General features: G+C 35.7%; 1 protein-coding gene across 4 annotated transcripts in view; it reads right to left on the minus strand.

Annotated features, from left to right (window-relative positions):
- The window catches only part of LOC127986412 (CBP80/20-dependent translation initiation factor-like), an 80,046-nt gene extending 61,245 nt beyond the window's left edge, over nucleotides 1–18,801 (minus strand). Inside the window, exons 1-7 of one of the 4 annotated variants that reach the window (XM_052588656.1) lie at nucleotides 18,628–18,801; nucleotides 5,862–6,079; nucleotides 4,474–4,545; nucleotides 2,702–2,806; nucleotides 2,551–2,621; nucleotides 1,258–1,362; nucleotides 484–559 (exon numbers count right to left, since the gene is read on the minus strand). In XM_052588656.1, coding sequence (XP_052444616.1) covers nucleotides 484–559; nucleotides 1,258–1,362; nucleotides 2,551–2,621; nucleotides 2,702–2,806; nucleotides 4,474–4,545; nucleotides 5,862–6,041 — 609 coding nt within the window. In that variant the 5' untranslated portion in view covers nucleotides 6,042–6,079; nucleotides 18,628–18,801. Of the gene's footprint in view, nucleotides 1–483; nucleotides 560–1,257; nucleotides 1,363–2,550; nucleotides 2,622–2,701; nucleotides 2,819–4,473; nucleotides 4,546–5,861; nucleotides 6,080–18,627 lie in introns of all 4 variants that reach the window. The other 3 variants (XM_052588654.1, XM_052588653.1, XM_052588655.1) reach the window with 3 other exon arrangements.
- Nucleotides 18,802–20,069: the final 1,268 nt, after the last annotated feature.

Below are 20,069 nucleotides of genomic sequence, written 5' to 3' on the forward strand. Positions count from 1 at the left end.
CTTTGCATGGTAGTATCTAGCTAAACTCATTAGCAAAATTCACCTTAAAATTAGTAATCAATGCACATTAATAAACTGCTGTAGCAACTTCATAATCTCACATACTGTTTGTGAACAGCTGCATTCAAACACTTAATTATGCATCTCAGAACAAGAGGACTGTAGACAAACTCAATAGACAGATAAACTAACACTAACTCAGAAGGCTGGCGTAATTCATACCATTCTCGGTATTAACAGCACATTCCTGAGCCTGAGCCAATCCAGTAAAATCCCACACACTGTCGTATCATGACTTCACCACTAGATGTCAGTGTTGGATCAGTTCAAACATGTTTCAGCATCTCTCCAGCAGAGGGCGCACTTCTAAACACTCCGATGGTACACAGCAGAACACATCTCTGCTTCAAATCTTTATTCTCCTGATCGCAGACAGACTCCAGAAGGCTGAAGGATGAATAAAACCTTGAGATAGTTTCTTACCGGAAGGCTGGGCAGGAATTTCTCCATGTTGTCCAGGTCAATACCATCATCGTCGTCAAATTTGCCCTTTATCATCCTGTGAACAGACAGACAATACATGACTGACAATGTTCAGCCAGACAAAGAGTCTGCAGGCTCGTATAAGCGACAACAAATTATGTATAATGATGGGCTTTTGAGTTTCCATACTGACTAACTAAATAAACCAGGCTGTAAAATGTAACTCTGTAAAGCCTGACATATGAAATAATAGTTATAAAATATTTTCTTTCTTTTTTTTCAGACAAAAATATACATTTTATATTTTGTGCATGTGTTTTTTTTTTTTTTTTTGGTGTCTTATTGGATCCATTAGGCTTTTATGTCTCATAAAGTATGATATAGTGTGAACGTGGAGGAAAAACCAGTTGTAAACAATTGTACAATTATATTAAAAGGCCTTTTACTTGCTAAAGGTCTAAACTATCAATCAGTTGACAGAAGGCATGGAGTAGATTGAGTGCAACAGGTTTTTCAGCAAAAGTTTGATCATTTAATTAGATGCCTTAGAAATATTTAGCAAATTTGATCCAGTCGTGCAGCTCTCATTCATCCAGTAGAGGGCAGTAATGAGCCGAGGGCCACATAAACACACAGCCACACCCATCCTGAACTCTCAAAACTCCCTGCACTGCAGATTTACATGCAAATAAATCCACTTTCGAGTGCATTCGAGTGAAGTGATTCAGACCGATGATCTGAGGTCAGTGTTATTGACGGTATCGTCTGTCTCACCCCTCTCGGTCGATGTGCGGCAGGTGTTTCGGTGTCCCTCTGTATGGCCTCCTGTGAAACTGTGACAAATCCAGTTTCTCCGGCTGCATGTCCCACGTAGCACCTCTGTGAGCACAGAACACAGTCAACGGAAATCCTTAACTGCTGTATATTTATAAGGTCCTCAAGTATTACACATATTTGTATATTTATACACATGCATCAAGCTCATTGTAAGCCTCCATTTCTCCCTGATCCGGGCTGTAAAACTCTGCTTATCAGCTGAAACGCTATAAAGATGCTAATTAGCTCAGGCACCTTTTCTTTTTCTTCTTAAAATACGCTGAATAGGTCAAGACAACCTCAGAGCTTGTTTTGAAAGGTAATATGATAGTGGTGTAACTCTAAATGAAAGCGTTTGCAACCTGCAAACTAGAGAAAAATATACTAAACCACAGCTTATGAAATCTATAATGTACACTGATGTTCAAAAGTTTGCACTCGGTATGTATTTTTGCTAAAGATATTAATACTTTTATTTATCAAGGATGCATTCAATTGCTGAAAAGTGGCGTTGAAGACATTTATAATATTGCAAAAGATTTCTATTTCGAGTCGATGCTGTTTTTTTGAACTTTCTATTCATCAAAGTAGCCTAAAAGGTGTAACAGTTTCCACAAATATATGAAGTATTGTTGATAATCATAATGTTTCTCAAGCAGCAAATCATCATATTAGGATGATTTCTAAAGGAACATGTGACACTTCAGCTTTGATCACAGCAATAAATGAAACGATTATTTTTAAATACAGTAACATTTCACAATATTACTGCTTTTCCTGTATTTTTTTTTTTTTAAATCAAATGCAGCCTTGTTGAGCAGAAGAGACTTATTTCAAAAACAAAATCTCAAACTTTTGGTCAGTTTTGATTTGATGTTAACTCAGATGTTTACACACAGCTCAAATCTAATATAAGAAGAACTAGCCTCTAGTGTGTGTGTGTGTGTGTGTGTGTGTGTGTGTGTGTGTGTGTGTCCGAGGACTGAAGGTGACGGCCTCATTAATTAAATTTAGCCGGTGATGAGGTTTAAATTAGACTGTGAGTCAGCAGCACTGCAAAGCTCAAGCAGAACCAGAGCAGATGAAAATATGGACACACAGACACTCAACAGACTGTTTTACTTGATTCACTGAACAAAGAAGTAAATGAAAATCACGAGTTTGGTTTCATTTCAATGAATCATGCAGCCCTACTATTACATGTCCTTATTTAATGGCTAGATTTATTAAAAGTATGAGTGTGAATCTCACCCATGACTGTCCAGGTTTGCAGCCCAAATGTCCGTCCCCAGAACATCGAAAGAACAGTCTCTGTTTCCATTCTACAACACACACATCGTGAACATTTAAAAACATTGAAAAAAAGGAGCCTGATGATATTAATGTATTCATATAATGTCACCTTCGCTGGGGCACTGAACTGGTTGTTTCGTCCTCTGCTGCCCGATCTAGAACCAGAACTGGGTCTAGAACCGGTGCTGCCATTACTGCTGTGCTCCCACTCATCCTGAGAGAGACGCTGGAGGTTAACACGGATACATTTAAAAAGTGATCAGGAATCTTTCAAGATTATTATTTTCATGTTAATGTAATGATAAAACAATGTATGCAACATGGAGTAGGTCAAATGAGTTTTCAGTTCAGTCAAACACAAAGCAGTGAGATGACCACACACACGTTCGGTGACCTCATCGCATCACGTGACCTCAGACACAATACTGTCACTGTGTCATTCACAATGCTCTCTCACACTCACACACACACACACACACACACACACACACACACATGTCTGGTCAGCTATCCTTGTGGGGACTCTCCATAGGTGTAATGGTTTTTATACTGTACAGACCTTATTTTCTATCGCCCTACACCAACCCTACCCCTAAACCTAACCCTCACAGGAAACTTTCTGCATTTTTAGATTTTCAAGAAACTTAATTCTGTGTAATTTATTAGCTTGTTTACCCGTGGGGACCTCAATTTAGGTCCCCACCGTGACACAAGTCCCCATGAGTCTGTGTGTATTCAGGTTTAAGTCCCCACCAGAATAGAAAAACACACACACACACACACACACACACACACAATACAACAGTGCATCCAACCTTCTCACATGTGCCATCTTTAATATTTCATATACACACAGTACTTGAAACCCACTCACACACACTATAAGACAAGAGTCCCCACGGAGGAAAAAACTGACATGGGAAGGGAAATATAAAAATATATTTGCTTTTGCATTCATTCACAAAATCTTGAACACAAAGAATGCAAAGACATTCAGTTGGTTGCAAATGCTAAGTTTGTCAGGAAATGCTTAACTTTTGATATAAAAAATCTCTTATTTTTAACTATATAGTGCCCCTTATGACAACAAGTATGCAGTGCACTCTTGCATTGTTATGAGTACGACTGACATTTCTAAATGATGAAGCACGCAAGAAATTCTTGCATACAGTGCACTTACGGTTTGCGTTTTCAAATGTGACCCTGGAGCACAAGTCTGTGGGGTATATTTGTAGCAATAGTCAAAAATACATTGTATGGGTCAAAATGATTGATTTTTCTTTTATGCCAAAAATCAATAGGATATTATGTATAGATCATGTTCCATGAAGAGATTTTGTAAATTTCCAACCATAAATATTTCAAAAATTAATTTTTGATTAGTAATATGCATTGCTAAGAACTTCATTTGGACAACTTTAAAGGCCATTTTGTCAATATTTCGATTTTTTTCAGATTCCAGATTTTCTAATAATTGTCTCTCGGCCAAATATTGTCCTCCTAACAAACCAAATCTCAGATGATGTATAGATCTACATTTGGAAAAAATGTGCCCTTATGACTGGTTTTGTGGTCCAGGGTCACATATTAACATTAGCATCTAGTTTGACAAACATCATGCCATCTAAGAACCTGTGATGTAATACTTTCAGCTATGATTTGGGATGCTCTAACCCTAACATTGCACTATCCAGGACAGATATTATGTGAACTGGGACCTAGCACTAGTTAGACGTTTCTGTTGTTTTCTGTGTCCATCCATTAATACGCTTGTCTGTTAAGTTTTCTGATGACAAACACATCTGTTCCTGAACACCTCGAGTCAATTTCAAACATTTCTAGAGATGGATCAGACGCACATACACACAGATGAAAACTCACTGGTTTGGACGAGCCCCTGCCCCGTGAGGACGACCAGCTCCCGTCAATCTTATCACTGCAGTCTTCTGTCCACTGAGAGACAGAGACACACCATTACTGTCACATTTGATTTATTAGTTTTTTTATGTTTTGATTATTACTTCGAAAAACAGAATTACTGTACATCATTTTCAACATAGCTTTTGAGGTGCACCATTATGATTTGAAAACTATTGAAAACTATAATTGACAGCATATACAAAGTAAAATCTATACATTTTAATGCAAAAAAAAAAATCATTTACATAATAAAAAATATTAAACATTACAATTCCCAAAATCTGGACAAAGGAACAGATGTTCTCTCACTTAAACAACTTTCAAAATAAAGTGCTAAAAGAGATAGAAATAAAGATTAACTGAAAAGGAGTTGCTTTACTATTTAACAAAACATATTTCATTTCCCACAGTTTCTTAAATTGTCATTTTTTCACTAGCCTTATTAAATGTGTAATTTTTGCATTATTTAAATTAGTTCAGTTAGAATAATAAGAAACTGCAGAGCTGTTAACATTCCAATGAAATCAGTTTGAAAAAACTCTATCTTTCCACTGCAGCAAACACAGAAGCGGCATCTGAAGCAGCATTAGATGTATTTACACAGACTGTTTGATGAAGCTGAGGTGCTATGCATGCATTTACACTTTTTTTGCATTTTTAATGCATACATTTTTTTATAAGGTTAATGTTTTTAAACATATTTTTTTAAATGTACAAATAATAAATGTTGGGCTAAACCATGATAGTTTTAAATATGAAATCAAACCAGTAGGCGGCAAATGACTTTTAGTCATTTAGTAAACAGATTCGTTCAAACGGCTGATTCATTCAGAGATGAAGCAAGTGTCTACTGTCTTTACGAATGAGTTACTGAATCATTGACTCACTTGATTCGTTCAAAGACGTGGATTCATTCAGTAACGAAACACAGCTGTATTGCACAGAGACACAAAATAGTTCTGCTGTGGCTTTGATTGGAACTATATTCATCAGCGAAACTGAGCAAAAACAGTCAATATTGACAAGCTTGTAACTTTTTGTTTATTGTACTACTATTGTGTAAAAACCACATTGCAATCATGTAATGTCGCATACATAAATCATATATAATAAATGTATTTTTTTACTACAGCAGTATGCATCTATATCTTTCGGTGTACTGTTGCGCTGGATTGTTTGGAGTCTCTCTCACACACACACTCGGGCTCCGCGAGCCTCATGTGACATGACGTCAAAACAGACTCGAAATCAATGAATGACCACTTGATCATGTGGAAAATCGGCTAATTCCGGTCCCTGGCCGGTCGATCAGTGCATCTCTGTGCAGTGTGGGACGGGGTGTGTTTTACCTGTGAGGTGTGGGACGGTGTCTTGTCCACATCCTGGTCTGTTTCGTTTTTGTCGCTCAGGAGTCCTTGCACCTGGTACTCCAGCACGTAGCTGTCGATGAAGCGCTCCAGCTCCTCGATCTCCTGCGAGCGCGTGCTTCCCGCCTCTGACGACGCTGATGCTACTGATGAGCTCTCCATGGCAACAGCCCAGTGGGGGGAGGGAGGGAGAGGGGGGGCTGTGGGCGGGGCAAAGAAAGACATTAGTAATGTGAAATGACTTTACAAATGGAGAATAGAAATTGTATAATATATTTTGATGATTTCCACAATGATTTTTTAAGGCACAATGATTTAATATGACATTCAAATGTATATAAATTATGTTTATTATATTAAAAAAAAACGGGAAAACTGTAGTGTTCATGCTGGGTTATTATTGTAATATTACAGATTTTATTGCAAAAAAAAAAAAGAGCCATGAAAACAAATAAAGAGATATACACACACACACACACACACATATACGTACGTACTTATGTATGTATGTATGTATGCATGCATTAGTAATTTATTAATTTGATCAATTTATTTTTACTTTTATTTTTCAAAATGCAAACTTCAGCAACATTGTAATTAAAATTAAACTTCACATTTCTTTTCATTGCTTTAGAACTTAACTAATCAATTCAATTATCAAAGTAGCATTACTTCACACACTTGCTTTAATTTTTACTCATCCATTTGTTTTTGCATTACATAACGGCAGCTCTGGGTGGGACGACATGCCCCGCTTACACCAGGTGACAGAGAGAGAGAGAGAGAGATAGAGAGAGAGAGAGACTTTGACTTTTACAACTCTTTATTTAAACATTTCCTAAACTACTATGATAAAATATGTTCTACTCATTCAGACATACTGACACAACATGCATATATGCAGAGACAAAACCAAAAACCATATAAAATATATAAATGTATATGATAAATAAATATTAAATACATACAAAAATAAGTAAACAAACATTACCAGTTAAACATTATAGTCTCATCTTCACATATTGACAATATAGCACCATTTACACACCATTTAAACTCAAATGCAAGTAAATTCTTTGTACTTTGATAATATTTATGTTCCACCCTGATCCTTGATTCAACCAAAGCAGTAAAAATCAGCAGTGCATTTACGTTTTTCCCCTCAATTGCCATTCTACATGTCTTCCAAATGGCTAATTTAGCTTGTCCAACTCTAAAATTTGCCAAAATACACTGTTCTTTGTGTGTTTTTGAATACTTACAGCCATAAATAAAAATTATCTTATTAAAACAAAAACCTAAATTCCCGAGTATTCTTTCCAATACTTTAAATAGTGGTACTAGCCTGGAACATTCAGCAAAAACATGAAACACAGTCTCTGGTTTAGTACAAAAAAGACAAGGTGATGAAACAGACATATTGAACTTAGAGACAAAGCTATTTGTAGGTAACACACAGTGCAATATTCTCCACTGCAAATCCCCAGAGCGTTTTGGGAGTGGACCTTTATACAGTAACCTCCAAGAAGGAGAAAGATCATCAGAAACCATTAGATGTTCCTTCCACTTTGTATCACATCTACGATTAATATCCTCAAAATGATCAGCCTTTACACACATCTGATAAAACTTTGTTTTTCCAGCAGCTTGAAAATCAATCTCTTGTAGCCCCTTGAACTTCAACAACTTCCCCTCTTGGTTACCATCTGTGCAACCCTTTGGGGACACAAATAACTTAGGGAAGGAACATTGCATCAATTCACCTGACAGAAGACAATTGACAAAATGTTGGAATTGAGAAGGAAAAACAGCTTTCAGACTGCATATGAAATGTTCTACCATCCTCACAGACCTGAATCCCACTTGTTCACAAATTTCCATTGTTGGTCTCCATTTTCTGGAATCAATATCGATCAGATGTGCAACTTTTGTCAAACCCTTTTCCATAAATGTTTTAACAATGATGTTAGACGTGCAAACATTGCCATTAAGATAGGGGTTATAAAACAGTGGTTCATTCAGACCAAAATGGTGATTCTCTCGTCTAAATCCCTTAAGAACAGTCCAGGAATTTAAAACGGAAGCATAGAATTTCACATCAGGTTTAAAACTCCAACTATTTTGGAACATCAAAAACAATTGTTTGTCAAGGGAAAAACCACCAAAAGTTCTAAGCAAAGCCAAGCCAAATGACACCCACGGTGTGGAAAGCTCCCTAACATAGAGAGAGATAGAGAGTGAGAGAATGGGAGGGAGAGAGAGAGAGAGGGAGGGAGAGAGTTTAATCTGGTGTTAAGTCAATACTTTTGGCCAAGCAAAGAGGATTTACAACTGGAGCAGCACCATCTTAACAGCACACCTCCACAATAACACTCCCGCTTCCACTTATAAAACACATCTGCTCATATTTAAGATCATTTACTCAGTTTAGCAACTTTTTCACACCACACAGGATCTGTGCATGGATCTGTTGTGTACATATTCATCATGTTACCAAGCAGAGAGCATTAGAGTAACCAGAGATCTGACAGAGAAACTGAACTTGAGAGAGACAGCTAGTGTGAAAGAAAGACACGGGCGGGACTGACAAAACCAGAAATTGAAACAGGAAGCACAAGAATATGGCAGGAAGTCGAACTGCTGGAATACAATAAATGTTCTGAAGATCCACATCTGCAGCTGTTCGATCATCTGTCCAATCTATATGATCAATACTGCTCCACAGCACACAGCTTATTCTGGTTACAGATTGACAAGGAAGACGCCAACTGACCTGCAGAATCCATTCACAGGCCATTTTTATGTCACATCCTAATAATAAACCATCTCTGAAAGATCTATCTCGATATTTGCCCACACTGTTTTAGATGTATACATTATACAATTATACAACCCTGTGCTGTGCTTTAAACACAGAGTAATAATAATAATCAGAAATGTTTCTTGAGCAGCAAATCATCATATCAGAATGATTTCTGAAGATCATGTGACACTGAAGACTGGAGGAATGATGCTGAAAATACAGATTTGACCACAGAAATAAATTGCAATTTAGATTACAATAGAAACCAGCTATTTTAAATTGTAATAGTTTTTACTGTATTTTTTCAGACACACACACACACACACACAGACTCACGCAAAGTGCATTGCTTTATTATACTGTTAAATTACATTACATTTGTAAGATTAAATAATATTTAAAGTGATTTGATCATGTGTGTCATGCAGATTTCACAAATTCCTCTGATAAGCATGGATTTATTTTCCTGTGTTGACATATTTCCCGTTGAAACAGGAAGTTAAGTAGCATCCAGTTAGCTCACCACTCTTTCATAAACAGCCAATCGTTTTTATTTCTATTCCAGCCCTGAACCTTTATTTGTTATTCTGTGGTTTTGGGGGCGGGGCATTCTCATTCTAGAGAGCATTTGATTGGACAAAACTCTGTACAGTGCAGGATGAGTCATCAATAGTTTAGTTTTTTTCCCAGAAGAGAAAGACTGTAAAGTTGTAAAAAAAAAAAAATAATATATCAGTTTATAGATTGACCTCAAAGTTCACAGACATGAGCTGAAGTCCACTAAAGTCCACTTCTGACCTTATGACACACAGAATCACTTACAAACCCTGTCAAATCAAAGACACAACATGACCAGGTTACAATAAAAGAAATAAAACAATTCATATCTGCTGGTGACTGTTTGTACTGCCATCCTATAGTTACCAAACTAAAACAATGAAAAAAGAAAAAATGAAATATAAAAAGAAACATATTCTCATCTCTTGGACAAAAACTATGATAGAAAATAATAAAAACTATGTAGATAAACTAAACGTTTTATTTTTATTAAACTAAATAATTACAGATTAAAGATAAACTAGAATAAACTAAGGATAAGCTAAAAGATAAAATAAAATAAACTAGACTACAATAAACTAACAGTAACTCGACATAAAGCTGCCATCCATAAATCAATTTTCACATGGTGCAAAGTACAATAACAGGAATTATGTCAAAATTACGTCACCTTACAGCTCAAAAAATTAACAGCATATAATGGTTTATATAATGTGCATTATAAGAGCATTACTACAGGATAAATTACTTTTCATTTCATTTATACAAGTGCATGTGTAGGAATGAGCTGAAAATATCATTAGGTTGGAATGAAAATCAGAAAGAAGTTTTAGGATAAAACAAAATAAATAGCAGTTGACAATGTCTTTATACAGTCTTGAACATACTGGCAGAAAAATAGCCTAAAAATCTGGGGGGAAATCTGCTTAGCCAGAAATAAGATTAATTGAGCTCTCATTAGGGCTTTTCCATTAGCTGGTCACATAATGGTGCTTGTCACAATGAATGTATCTGGCTCCGTGCAGAATTTGATCACATCAAGGGTAAATAATCACATGTGTCTGACCGGACAGTCACAGCAGCCTCGAGCGCTGCGACACATGATCTGCTAATGGAGCCGCTCTTTACACACCGTTCAACAACACACACAGAAACACACAACGTTTCAGTTCCATACTGTGACGCAGTTCTGAGTAATACAGATTTATTTTGTGGGACAATATTTAGGTCCAAATGTCATTTGTCATTTGAATTGTGTACAAAAATGAACTAGTGAATTTAACTAGTAAACATAATGTGACGCATATCTATCAGTCATACATAAATAAGATAAGAAAAGATTTCTGTAATAGTGCACAGGAAAACATTTTGGGCAAAAACTATTTTCACTCCGAAATGCTATAATTATACAAATAAAATAAAAAAATAAAAAAAATAAATGGCAAGTAGCACATTGAAAAACATGAGATTTGGAAGCAGAAAGACAGAAATACAAATCTATTTTATGTATGTGTTATACACAGTTTACCAGGTTTATATATTTATTTAAAAAATTGTGTTGATTAAAAACTATTTTTACTAAAATTGTAAAAATATTTACTGGCCATTAGAAAACTAGAAACACTAGAAAACTGCAACATGTTGAATTAAACCGACTGAAATAATATTTTCATGTATAATTTTGTTTTATTTGCATTTGAAAAATCATTTATTACAGTGTAGCCATATTTTAGCCATGCGTTTAATTTTTAACAGAATAAATGTAATTGTTCAGAATCAGCAGATATTCTAATCGTAATGCATTTTGAAAATATGTCTTTATAATTTAAATATTTAATTTAATCCAAATCACATTAAGGAAATTAAATATTGCAATTTTTATTTAGTGTTTTCTTTTTTTTTTCTTTTGATTTGATTGTATTGTGTGTCTAATTAGCTGGAAAATGTGTTGGTTAATATTATTTTCCCATTGATTTCATCATCAGAAAAGGGACTTAAGGGACAGAAAAAGTTATTACAGTTATAGAATACTTAAAAATAAATGAATTACTTCTAGGATCCAAATACATTATTTTTTTGTGTTTTTTTACTGATATTCTTAGTGACTAGCGAAATCAGGAACTAAAGGAGAAACCCCCTGCACCCTCATGGACAGTAGTGGTTGACCGATATATACCCAAAGGCCGATATATCGACTGATGTTTGGGACTTTTCAAATATCGGCATCGGCCAGATAAGTTTTTCTGTTTTGCTGATGTGTTAGGGTTTTATTTTGCCGGCGCTGAGAGCAGCTGCGCCTGAACACACAGTGCTCACATTCTCTCGTTCACTGTCGTTGTTAAAATTTGTGTCCATGGACAGAAGTCTGTTTATTCACTGGTACAAGCCTCCCTTCTCTCCAAGAACTGTGCTCATCCAGAGTGAGCAAAAGGGCTAGTAAAATCACTCTAGACCCCTCACATCCAGCACACTCCCTCTTTGAACTGTTGCCATCTGGTCAACGCTACAGAGCACTGAACACCAGAACAGTTTCTTCCCTCAGGCAATCAATCTCATGAACACTTGAGAATAAACATGGAACACACAACACCATTATATATCTATCTATTTAACACACATTTTCACCTATCATGTGCACATACTAAAGTGTTAATTTTGTATATTGTGTTTTATATTTTATTTTGCGCATTGTCTATTTTGTATGTTATTATTTTTAATATCTGTGTCCTGTCTTGTCGCTGTCATTCTGTTGCACTTTGGAGCTTCTGTCACTAAAACAAATTTCTAATATATGTTTAAACATACCTGGCAATAAAGATCATTCTGACTCTGATTCTAAAAACATTTACTAGAGACAAACCACTAGAGGAACTAGTAATTTAAAGCACTGAAGACACTGGAGGTGTGAGAAGATTCTTGATTATCCAGAACAGCTTCCATCTACACACACATACACATGAACCACAAACAATGACAACAGCACAGCTATACTAACAGAATTAGGAACAGAAAAAAACACAACAGTATGTGTGTGTGTGTGTGTGTGTGTGTGTTCAGCTGTTTAACACGTAATTTCCCATCAAAATAGTTCCTTCTTGCAGCACTGCAGTAAGATGTCACTGCTCTCTGATCTGATCTGCAGACGCTCACAAAGACCCCCGAGATACAAAGAGAGAATCTGACAGAGAGGAGGAGGAGAAAAAAAATCAAGGAAGAAAGGACAACATATAATGAATCATTTCAAAAGACAAGCTATATATATATATATATATATATATATATATATATATATATATATATATATATATATGACAAGCTATATATATATATATATATATATATATATAATATAAAAGCATAACATTGGTTGATCTTTTTTTTATTACTACTACCCACTGCTTCTGTATGAGAAATGTACAATCCCGGCAGTAAAGTACATTAAACTGACCACACACTGGAACTGAATGGAGCGAGTGGGTGGATGGAGCGATAAATAGAAGCATATGTTCAACCTGGAACGACTCGATGTGCAAACGTGGAAACAAAATAAGAGAAGGGTGACAGGACAGCAGAGAGAGACACTGTGCGCTGATGGCGATGTGTGTCTGGTCTTTGTTGTCTGGTGCAGTAGAGTGTGTAAAATCCTCCACGTGTGTTACACTCGCTCACAACAGCTGTTTGAACAAAGAGCTCACAGACACGCCCCACACACACGCCGGCATCATCACAGCGGTGACATCAGCATGATGCATGACTTTCCCAACATGTTCCATCAGTGCATGTTATTCCAGAGAAAACTCCTCCGTGTTTTCATGATCATGCATCAAAATCTAATAATGGAACATAAACCATAATATCCAATGATATGATGCATGTTTAATTATACACGAGCAAACCTGTGGACGTGCCAAACACTCAAACACACACTGACGGGAAGTTCAAAGTCTCCTGTACACTTTGCCCCGGTGCAATATAAAGAAATATTCCGCATTTACTATCAGACAGTTATAACTGAGCAAACACTTTTAAACAGCATCACAGTCCCTGATAGACACACAAATGTGCTCAAGAGACAGAGAAAGAGGCACTTTAAACACACACTACAGATGTTGTGACACTGAAAACTGGAGTAATGATGCTGAAAATTAAGCTTTGCGTCACAATAATAAATTAAATTTTTCTAATACATTTGCATAGATAATAGTTATTTCGAATTGTAATAATATTTCACAATATTTCTGTTTCTACTGTACTTTTTAACAAATAAATGCAGCCTTGATGAGCAGAAGAGACCAGATTTTAAAAGTTGAAGTTTTATCTAAACCCAACAGACTGGTAGCTGTTCAGCTTTTCTAACAGATGTTTTAAACTGCTTGTCTTGCAGTGTTGAGTCAGAGTGTGTGTTCCAGATCTCCTGACATCACAGAGGATGGAGCTCTGATTGACAGCTGTGATGATGTCAGCTGGTCGTCAAGACGACACCTTTCAGTCACATCAGCACCAGAGCAACGCTGACAACAGGGAGTCAGTCAACCGTTCTCATCCAGCATTATCACAAACAACATCCGGAGCAATTCTTTCTGATCCATGGCCTGATTTTCTGTTCCAGAAGAAGTGTTGTTTAAGTCCGCCTTTTTGGCCTACATACATAATCACATGAGCGGTCATGATCAATGCTGTGAGTTTTCACAGGGCTGCAAAATAATCAAATTAAATTTAAAATAGCGATACGACTTGGATCAAAACAAATCACAAAAACTGTGATTTAAGGAAATAAAAAAAAAATCTTAAAATTTTAATGGTTTAGCATTTATAAAATGAAAAAAAATTAAGAATATAATGTTTTTGAAATATTAAATATTAGTTTTGTAATATCACAGTTGCAATGTTAAATTTAAATGATTACTATTTTCTTATATTCTAATTTGTACAGTGATATATTAAAATAGTAATATACATTTTTCTTTTTCTTTAATCATTTTTATATTTATATTTAGAAGTAATACTAGTAATATTAATTTTGTTGGTTGATGTATTTCCACGTATTGCTTTACGTGGCAAATGCAGATTCAACATTCAACAATATAATATAATAAATACAATAAAATAAAATAAAAACATTGTTGAAAGGACATTTGTTGTCGTGACGTAAAACATTAGGCCAAAAACATGTTTTACAGACAAGTCAGGCATACCGATAAATAATCACAAAATTATTTCCAAATTGTTCAGCCCTACAAACTAGCACAGCGAACCTGGTAAATATTTTTAATCACATTTTAATTCACAATTTTATTTTTTACTTCAGGAGAGGGCTTTAGTGCTGGAAATGATGATGTAAATATGTAAAACTAAAGCCCAGCAGCACCAAAACAATACTTCTGTTGTTCTGTTCTACAACAGAATCTCAACTAGAACAATACCAAACCTTATACTACAAGATCTAATCAGTGTACAGTCTTATTCTTCATAATGTGATCACAGCTTAACTCAAAACAACCCAAGAAGAAGAAATCAACAGTGAACAACATCAGCTCAATGAATGACGGGCGATTCACTCACTCTAGACATCAGGCTCATGATGCCTCACTGAATGCCATTGTATCTCAAACCTTGATGTGGATCATCTTAAAATGGTCAAATACTGGCTGATTAGCTGATTTAATCAGTTTATCATAGTACACTACCAACCATAGTATAGCAATCTTCTGTTGAACTCATCTTATCATTTTCTAATCACGTTAAACTATGACCAAACAGATCTTCAGATAATATACACCGAGAATTTATTCTCTAAATGTTTAAAGTACAACCAAACAGAAGTCAAAAATCAACATCTACAATGACAGACAACCACAGATGAAACTTATACAAAAGCTTTTTAAGACAGATAATGCCGCACTTTCCCGTACTCTATATGACCTATAATGAACAACATCATCCACAACAATGCAACGTCAAACGTCAATTTAGCAATTGTCAATGCATTTGTAGAGACTGTCAATATAAAAGTGCCGTTTAAATGGTCTTTCTGTACAACAAGCAAATAATATGAGAATATGCTGAACGTGCGTGATATGAAACGACCGCAGTTTTTTAACAACGGGCCCACAAAACTAAATTACAGCCGGAAAGGCAGAGACAACACACACACATACACCGATGGCTCTACCTCTCTCACACACTCATGATGTGATCTGAATCCCAATGGAATGCGATGAGATTCTCCAGCTCTGATTGGCTGAAGAAGCAGGAAGTGAACACATTCCGTACACATTCCAACTCACACAGCACCACAAATGACCAATGAGAAGCACAGACACTGTTGGACTGAGCCAATCAGAATCTTCAGTTCATGATGAGAGCAGCTGGGATTGGATAAACAACGGTGGGCGGCTAAAACAGCCCTATCAGTACTGCTCTATGAGACAAACAAAGACTCTCTCATCAAGCAATAGATCTTATACAGCAAGAGGTGAAAATACAAGTTATTATAACATTATGATGTTAGTGTTCACAGTATGCACCATTCCTCATCATAAAGGGATTTTTGTATACTTGCATTCTGTTCTATTGTATCCAGTTAACAGTCTTTGCACTATTTTAGGTTTGGTCATTTCATTATATGTTTATCTTTTTATATATTTTACAGTCAATGAAGCTGACAAAATTAATATTTCATTGCAGATTTTATTCTGTATATACTGTAACTGTGTATGTGACAAATACAAATCTTGAATCTGCATGACTATGAGACAAATTAATTAACTAAGTTTTTAATTGCTTTTTCGTATTGAGCTTTTAAAGTTCGCTCATCAGATCTGACAGTCCAGCCATCATCTGCAAACATGCACACAATTCTCAACAAACCTGCCATACACGCAAGCAGAGGAGAGAATGTAATCTTTATCATCTAATCACACTGAATCCTCTGCTCTGAGATTGATTGATTGGTCAGACTGAAGCATTACAGATACTATAAATATACAGAGACGAAGGACATTTTTATGCTGCTGATTTAGCACTTATATCATTAATCTTATATGACGTGTTTAACAGTTTTAATGCAGAGTGAAACTGCAATGCTATATGATGCTCTCAGACTGACATGTGCCTGTGTAGACATGTCTCTCTCTCTCTCTGTATACTGTACACACATACCTCCGTACATCAAAAAAAATCACAGTGATTTGTGAGACAGCTGCAATCCCTTCAAATATTTCCCCCTATACATTTAAAACTGACTGAAGATACATCACTAAAACATGCATAAATCTTTGACTATATATAAATATATAAATAACAGCAGACTAGTTGTCATGCTTTTTCCCTCCAGTATAGGGCTATTTTTTTGTTATTTGTAAAGACGCATACCATGCAACAGGAGCTAGATTTAATCAGTGCTACAATTATGCAACCACAAAAACAGAACTGTTAACACAAACATTTGAGAGGTTTTCATTCATGAACAAGATATTTCGTTTAAAACTCTTACATACATTTGTGACAGCCAGCCTCACACATGCATTATATATGCATGCAGATCTATCGCATTTTATCAAGTCAAAATTATGCAACAATGCATATGACAATGCAAATGTGTCTGACCATGATCTAGGACTGGATAATAATTCTGATTACAAATGCAATCACAGTCACAGCTAAATAACGCACTAATGCCCCAGTAAGAGAAGAAGATGATTATATACAGCATATAATTAGTACAATTATGCTGAATACAGTCTACCTAACAACCAAACTATTGGCCACAACGCTGGTAACAGCAAACCGAATAGACTAGACTCTGATAACTACTGCTTTATGAGCTGAATCAGACAAACTCAGGATCTCCTAAATTACCACCCGGCCAAAGGACAGAGAGTGAATGAATATAATCAGACACTCTTAAAGGAATAGTTCAACCAAAAACATTCACGTACATCACTCGCCAATGGATCCAATACAATGAATGGGTGCCGTGAGAATGTGAGTCCAAACAGCTGATAAAAACATCACAATAACCCACACAACCCGTCCATCAATTAACATCTTGTGAAGGGAAATGCTGTGTGCTTGTAAGAAACAAATGCATCAAGACATTTAATTTTAAACTGATACTTCTGGTCAAAATATGAGACCATAATACCATTATAACGCTTCCCTGGGAAGTCCATCTCCTGTTGTCTTTCACACCAAAATCACCCACATATTCATTTAGTCTTGTAAATGGTGCTTGATCTGTGCAGATTTCTCTCCTGATTCAGACCAGATTACTATTTTTTTTTACAACAGAAGACAATGTTATGGACAGAGGAAGCAACAGAAGCAATGGTTTGAATTTTAAAAGGCCTTAATGATGGATTTGTTTCTTACAAACACACAGTTTTTGGCTTCACAAGATGTTTACTGATGGACTGGATTGGTGTTGATTACTTCTGGATTATTGTGATGTTTTTATCTCATTCTGACGCACCCATACACTGCAGAGGATCCGTTGGTGAGCAAGTGACTTAATGCTACATTTCTCCAAATCTGTTCGGATCTGTTCTCTCTCTCTTTTATATATATATATATATATATATATATATATATATATATATATATATATATATATATATATAAAATAAAAAATATATGAATAAAAATAACACATATTTTCATGTGAACTACACCTTTAACAGGACTAATAAGTGCAGCTGAAAAGAGGGGCCTATATATATATATCACTAGTGTAAAAGCAGCCCAGCTGCGTGTCACTGCTGATGAGGAAGGTGAAGCAGCAGGGGAAAATCAGGGCTGTTTAACTGCATGCAGGCATGTGTTTGTGGCCCTGCCAGTGTCTGATGCAACCACACCGGAGATCGATGTGATATGAAACCGGTAATAGGGTCCAGAACCGGTCAGCAGAATACAGCTCTGAGACTGCAGGAACTCTCATGGTCATCAAGATGAGGATATTTATACAGACACCGACAGATCCCAGATCAGTTAATCACTTAACACTAGTACATCTGACAGTTCATAACATTTGGGCCTTTATTGCTTTAAATTAGTTCTCTATTATGGCTGGAGACTTTCAAAACAGCAACAATAAAACCCAAAACAAACAGCGATCAGAAGAATGTGAGCTGTCATCAGGTTCAATCAGAACGCCAGACATCTGTCATTTCTCTGTGATCAAAGCGCCGCCGCCAGATCAAACCGATCCATTCTATCAACAACAAGATACAAAGTTGCAGAACACAGCTCGTGTGAGGCGTTACAATGTATCACAGACGTTCCATCCGGTCGCGCGCTGTTACTACAGGCTGCGCTGGATACGCCACAGTAAACACCCCAGACCGGCGAGACCTTCAGATCTGCGGCTAAACACACGCAAATACTCACCGGAGATCTGCAATCGGGCCTGCGGGGATCGCCGGGTGTCCTCCGGGGTTAAATCCGCCCGGTCATGAGTGTTTCCCGTGGACAGAGACGTGTCTGGGAGGGAGAGATTGAGATTAGCTTGCGTCCCTCTCTCTCTCTCTCTCTCACACACACACACACACACACGCGTGCGCGCGCGTAGGGATGATAATGCAGGAATGTGACGTTTAGTCCGGTTTGCTGACAGGACACGGGCACGTGGCAATCGGGGATTGTGGGAATTTGAGTTCAAAGACAATGGCTATATATGGTATCCTTTCTCAATGTTAAATATTTTTACAGTTTATTTTATTCTTGTACTAATGCTTTGGAAATATATATATATATATATATGTTACTTATAAATAAAATAATATTTTTTAAAAATGTATTTATCTAAAAATAAAATGTAAGTATTTACTGACAATAGTTACTATTTTATTATCAAAAAGTTATTTCAACTTAAAAAAAAGTTCTATGGTACAACTTTTTGTAGTGTTATATTTATTTTCCCTAACTAAAATGTAATATCATGCCATTTTGATTCATACAGTAGTACTAAAGTTCATTCATTTTATTTTTATTTCTTTTTATTATGTTATATATATTTATTTCATTTTGTTTGTGATATGGCAGTTTGATGTATACCATAGTACCAACATGTATATATTTGATGTTTATATTTTATTTGTATTGATACACTGGAAGTACTTTTAAAAAAATAAAATAAATACAATGTATTTATTTGTAAATAACCTGTGAAAGATACATAACATAAAACAGTTTGTTATTGTCCTTATTTTGTTTTATTGGTGCTTTGGAAATATATTTTGTAAAAAGGTCATGACAATACTTAAACACTCAATAAGTAATAAATAAGTATATAATATAATAAAATGTATTAATCTATAAATCACCTGTGAATGATGCCTAACATATAAAGAAAAATGCTGTTTAAAAAAAAATAAAGAGACATTTTGTGTAAAATTAGGTATTAAAATAAAATTTTCATTGTATCATCAAACTGGCAGTCTAATTAAACAAATATGTTTCAGAAGTATCATGGTACATTACTTTTAGTGTATCACAGTTTTCATTACGTTACTAAAAAATAGCACGATAATACTAAAATGAATTTAACATGGTATTTATTTATATGAGACTCTAAGGTATTTCCAAGAATACCCCAGTGTTGTCAAAGTTAATTGTCCAAAATCATTTTCAGGGTACTCTAGTTTCTAAGGAGAAAACGAATGTATTTTTATATACAGAGCATATTCAGTCGCATAATAGATGATGGCATATAAAAGTGCATCAGTCTCTTTCCTAGTTTTCTGATGCCCCCTAGTGGTCATAAATATCCTCTGTCGCATTCTGTGGATCTTTGTCCGTTCACTGTCGCCCCCTTGTGCAAGTTCAGTAAA

This window comes from Carassius gibelio, chromosome B21 (assembly GCF_023724105.1).
Source record: "Carassius gibelio isolate Cgi1373 ecotype wild population from Czech Republic chromosome B21, carGib1.2-hapl.c, whole genome shotgun sequence".
NCBI lineage: Eukaryota > Metazoa > Chordata > Actinopteri > Cypriniformes > Cyprinidae > Carassius > Carassius gibelio.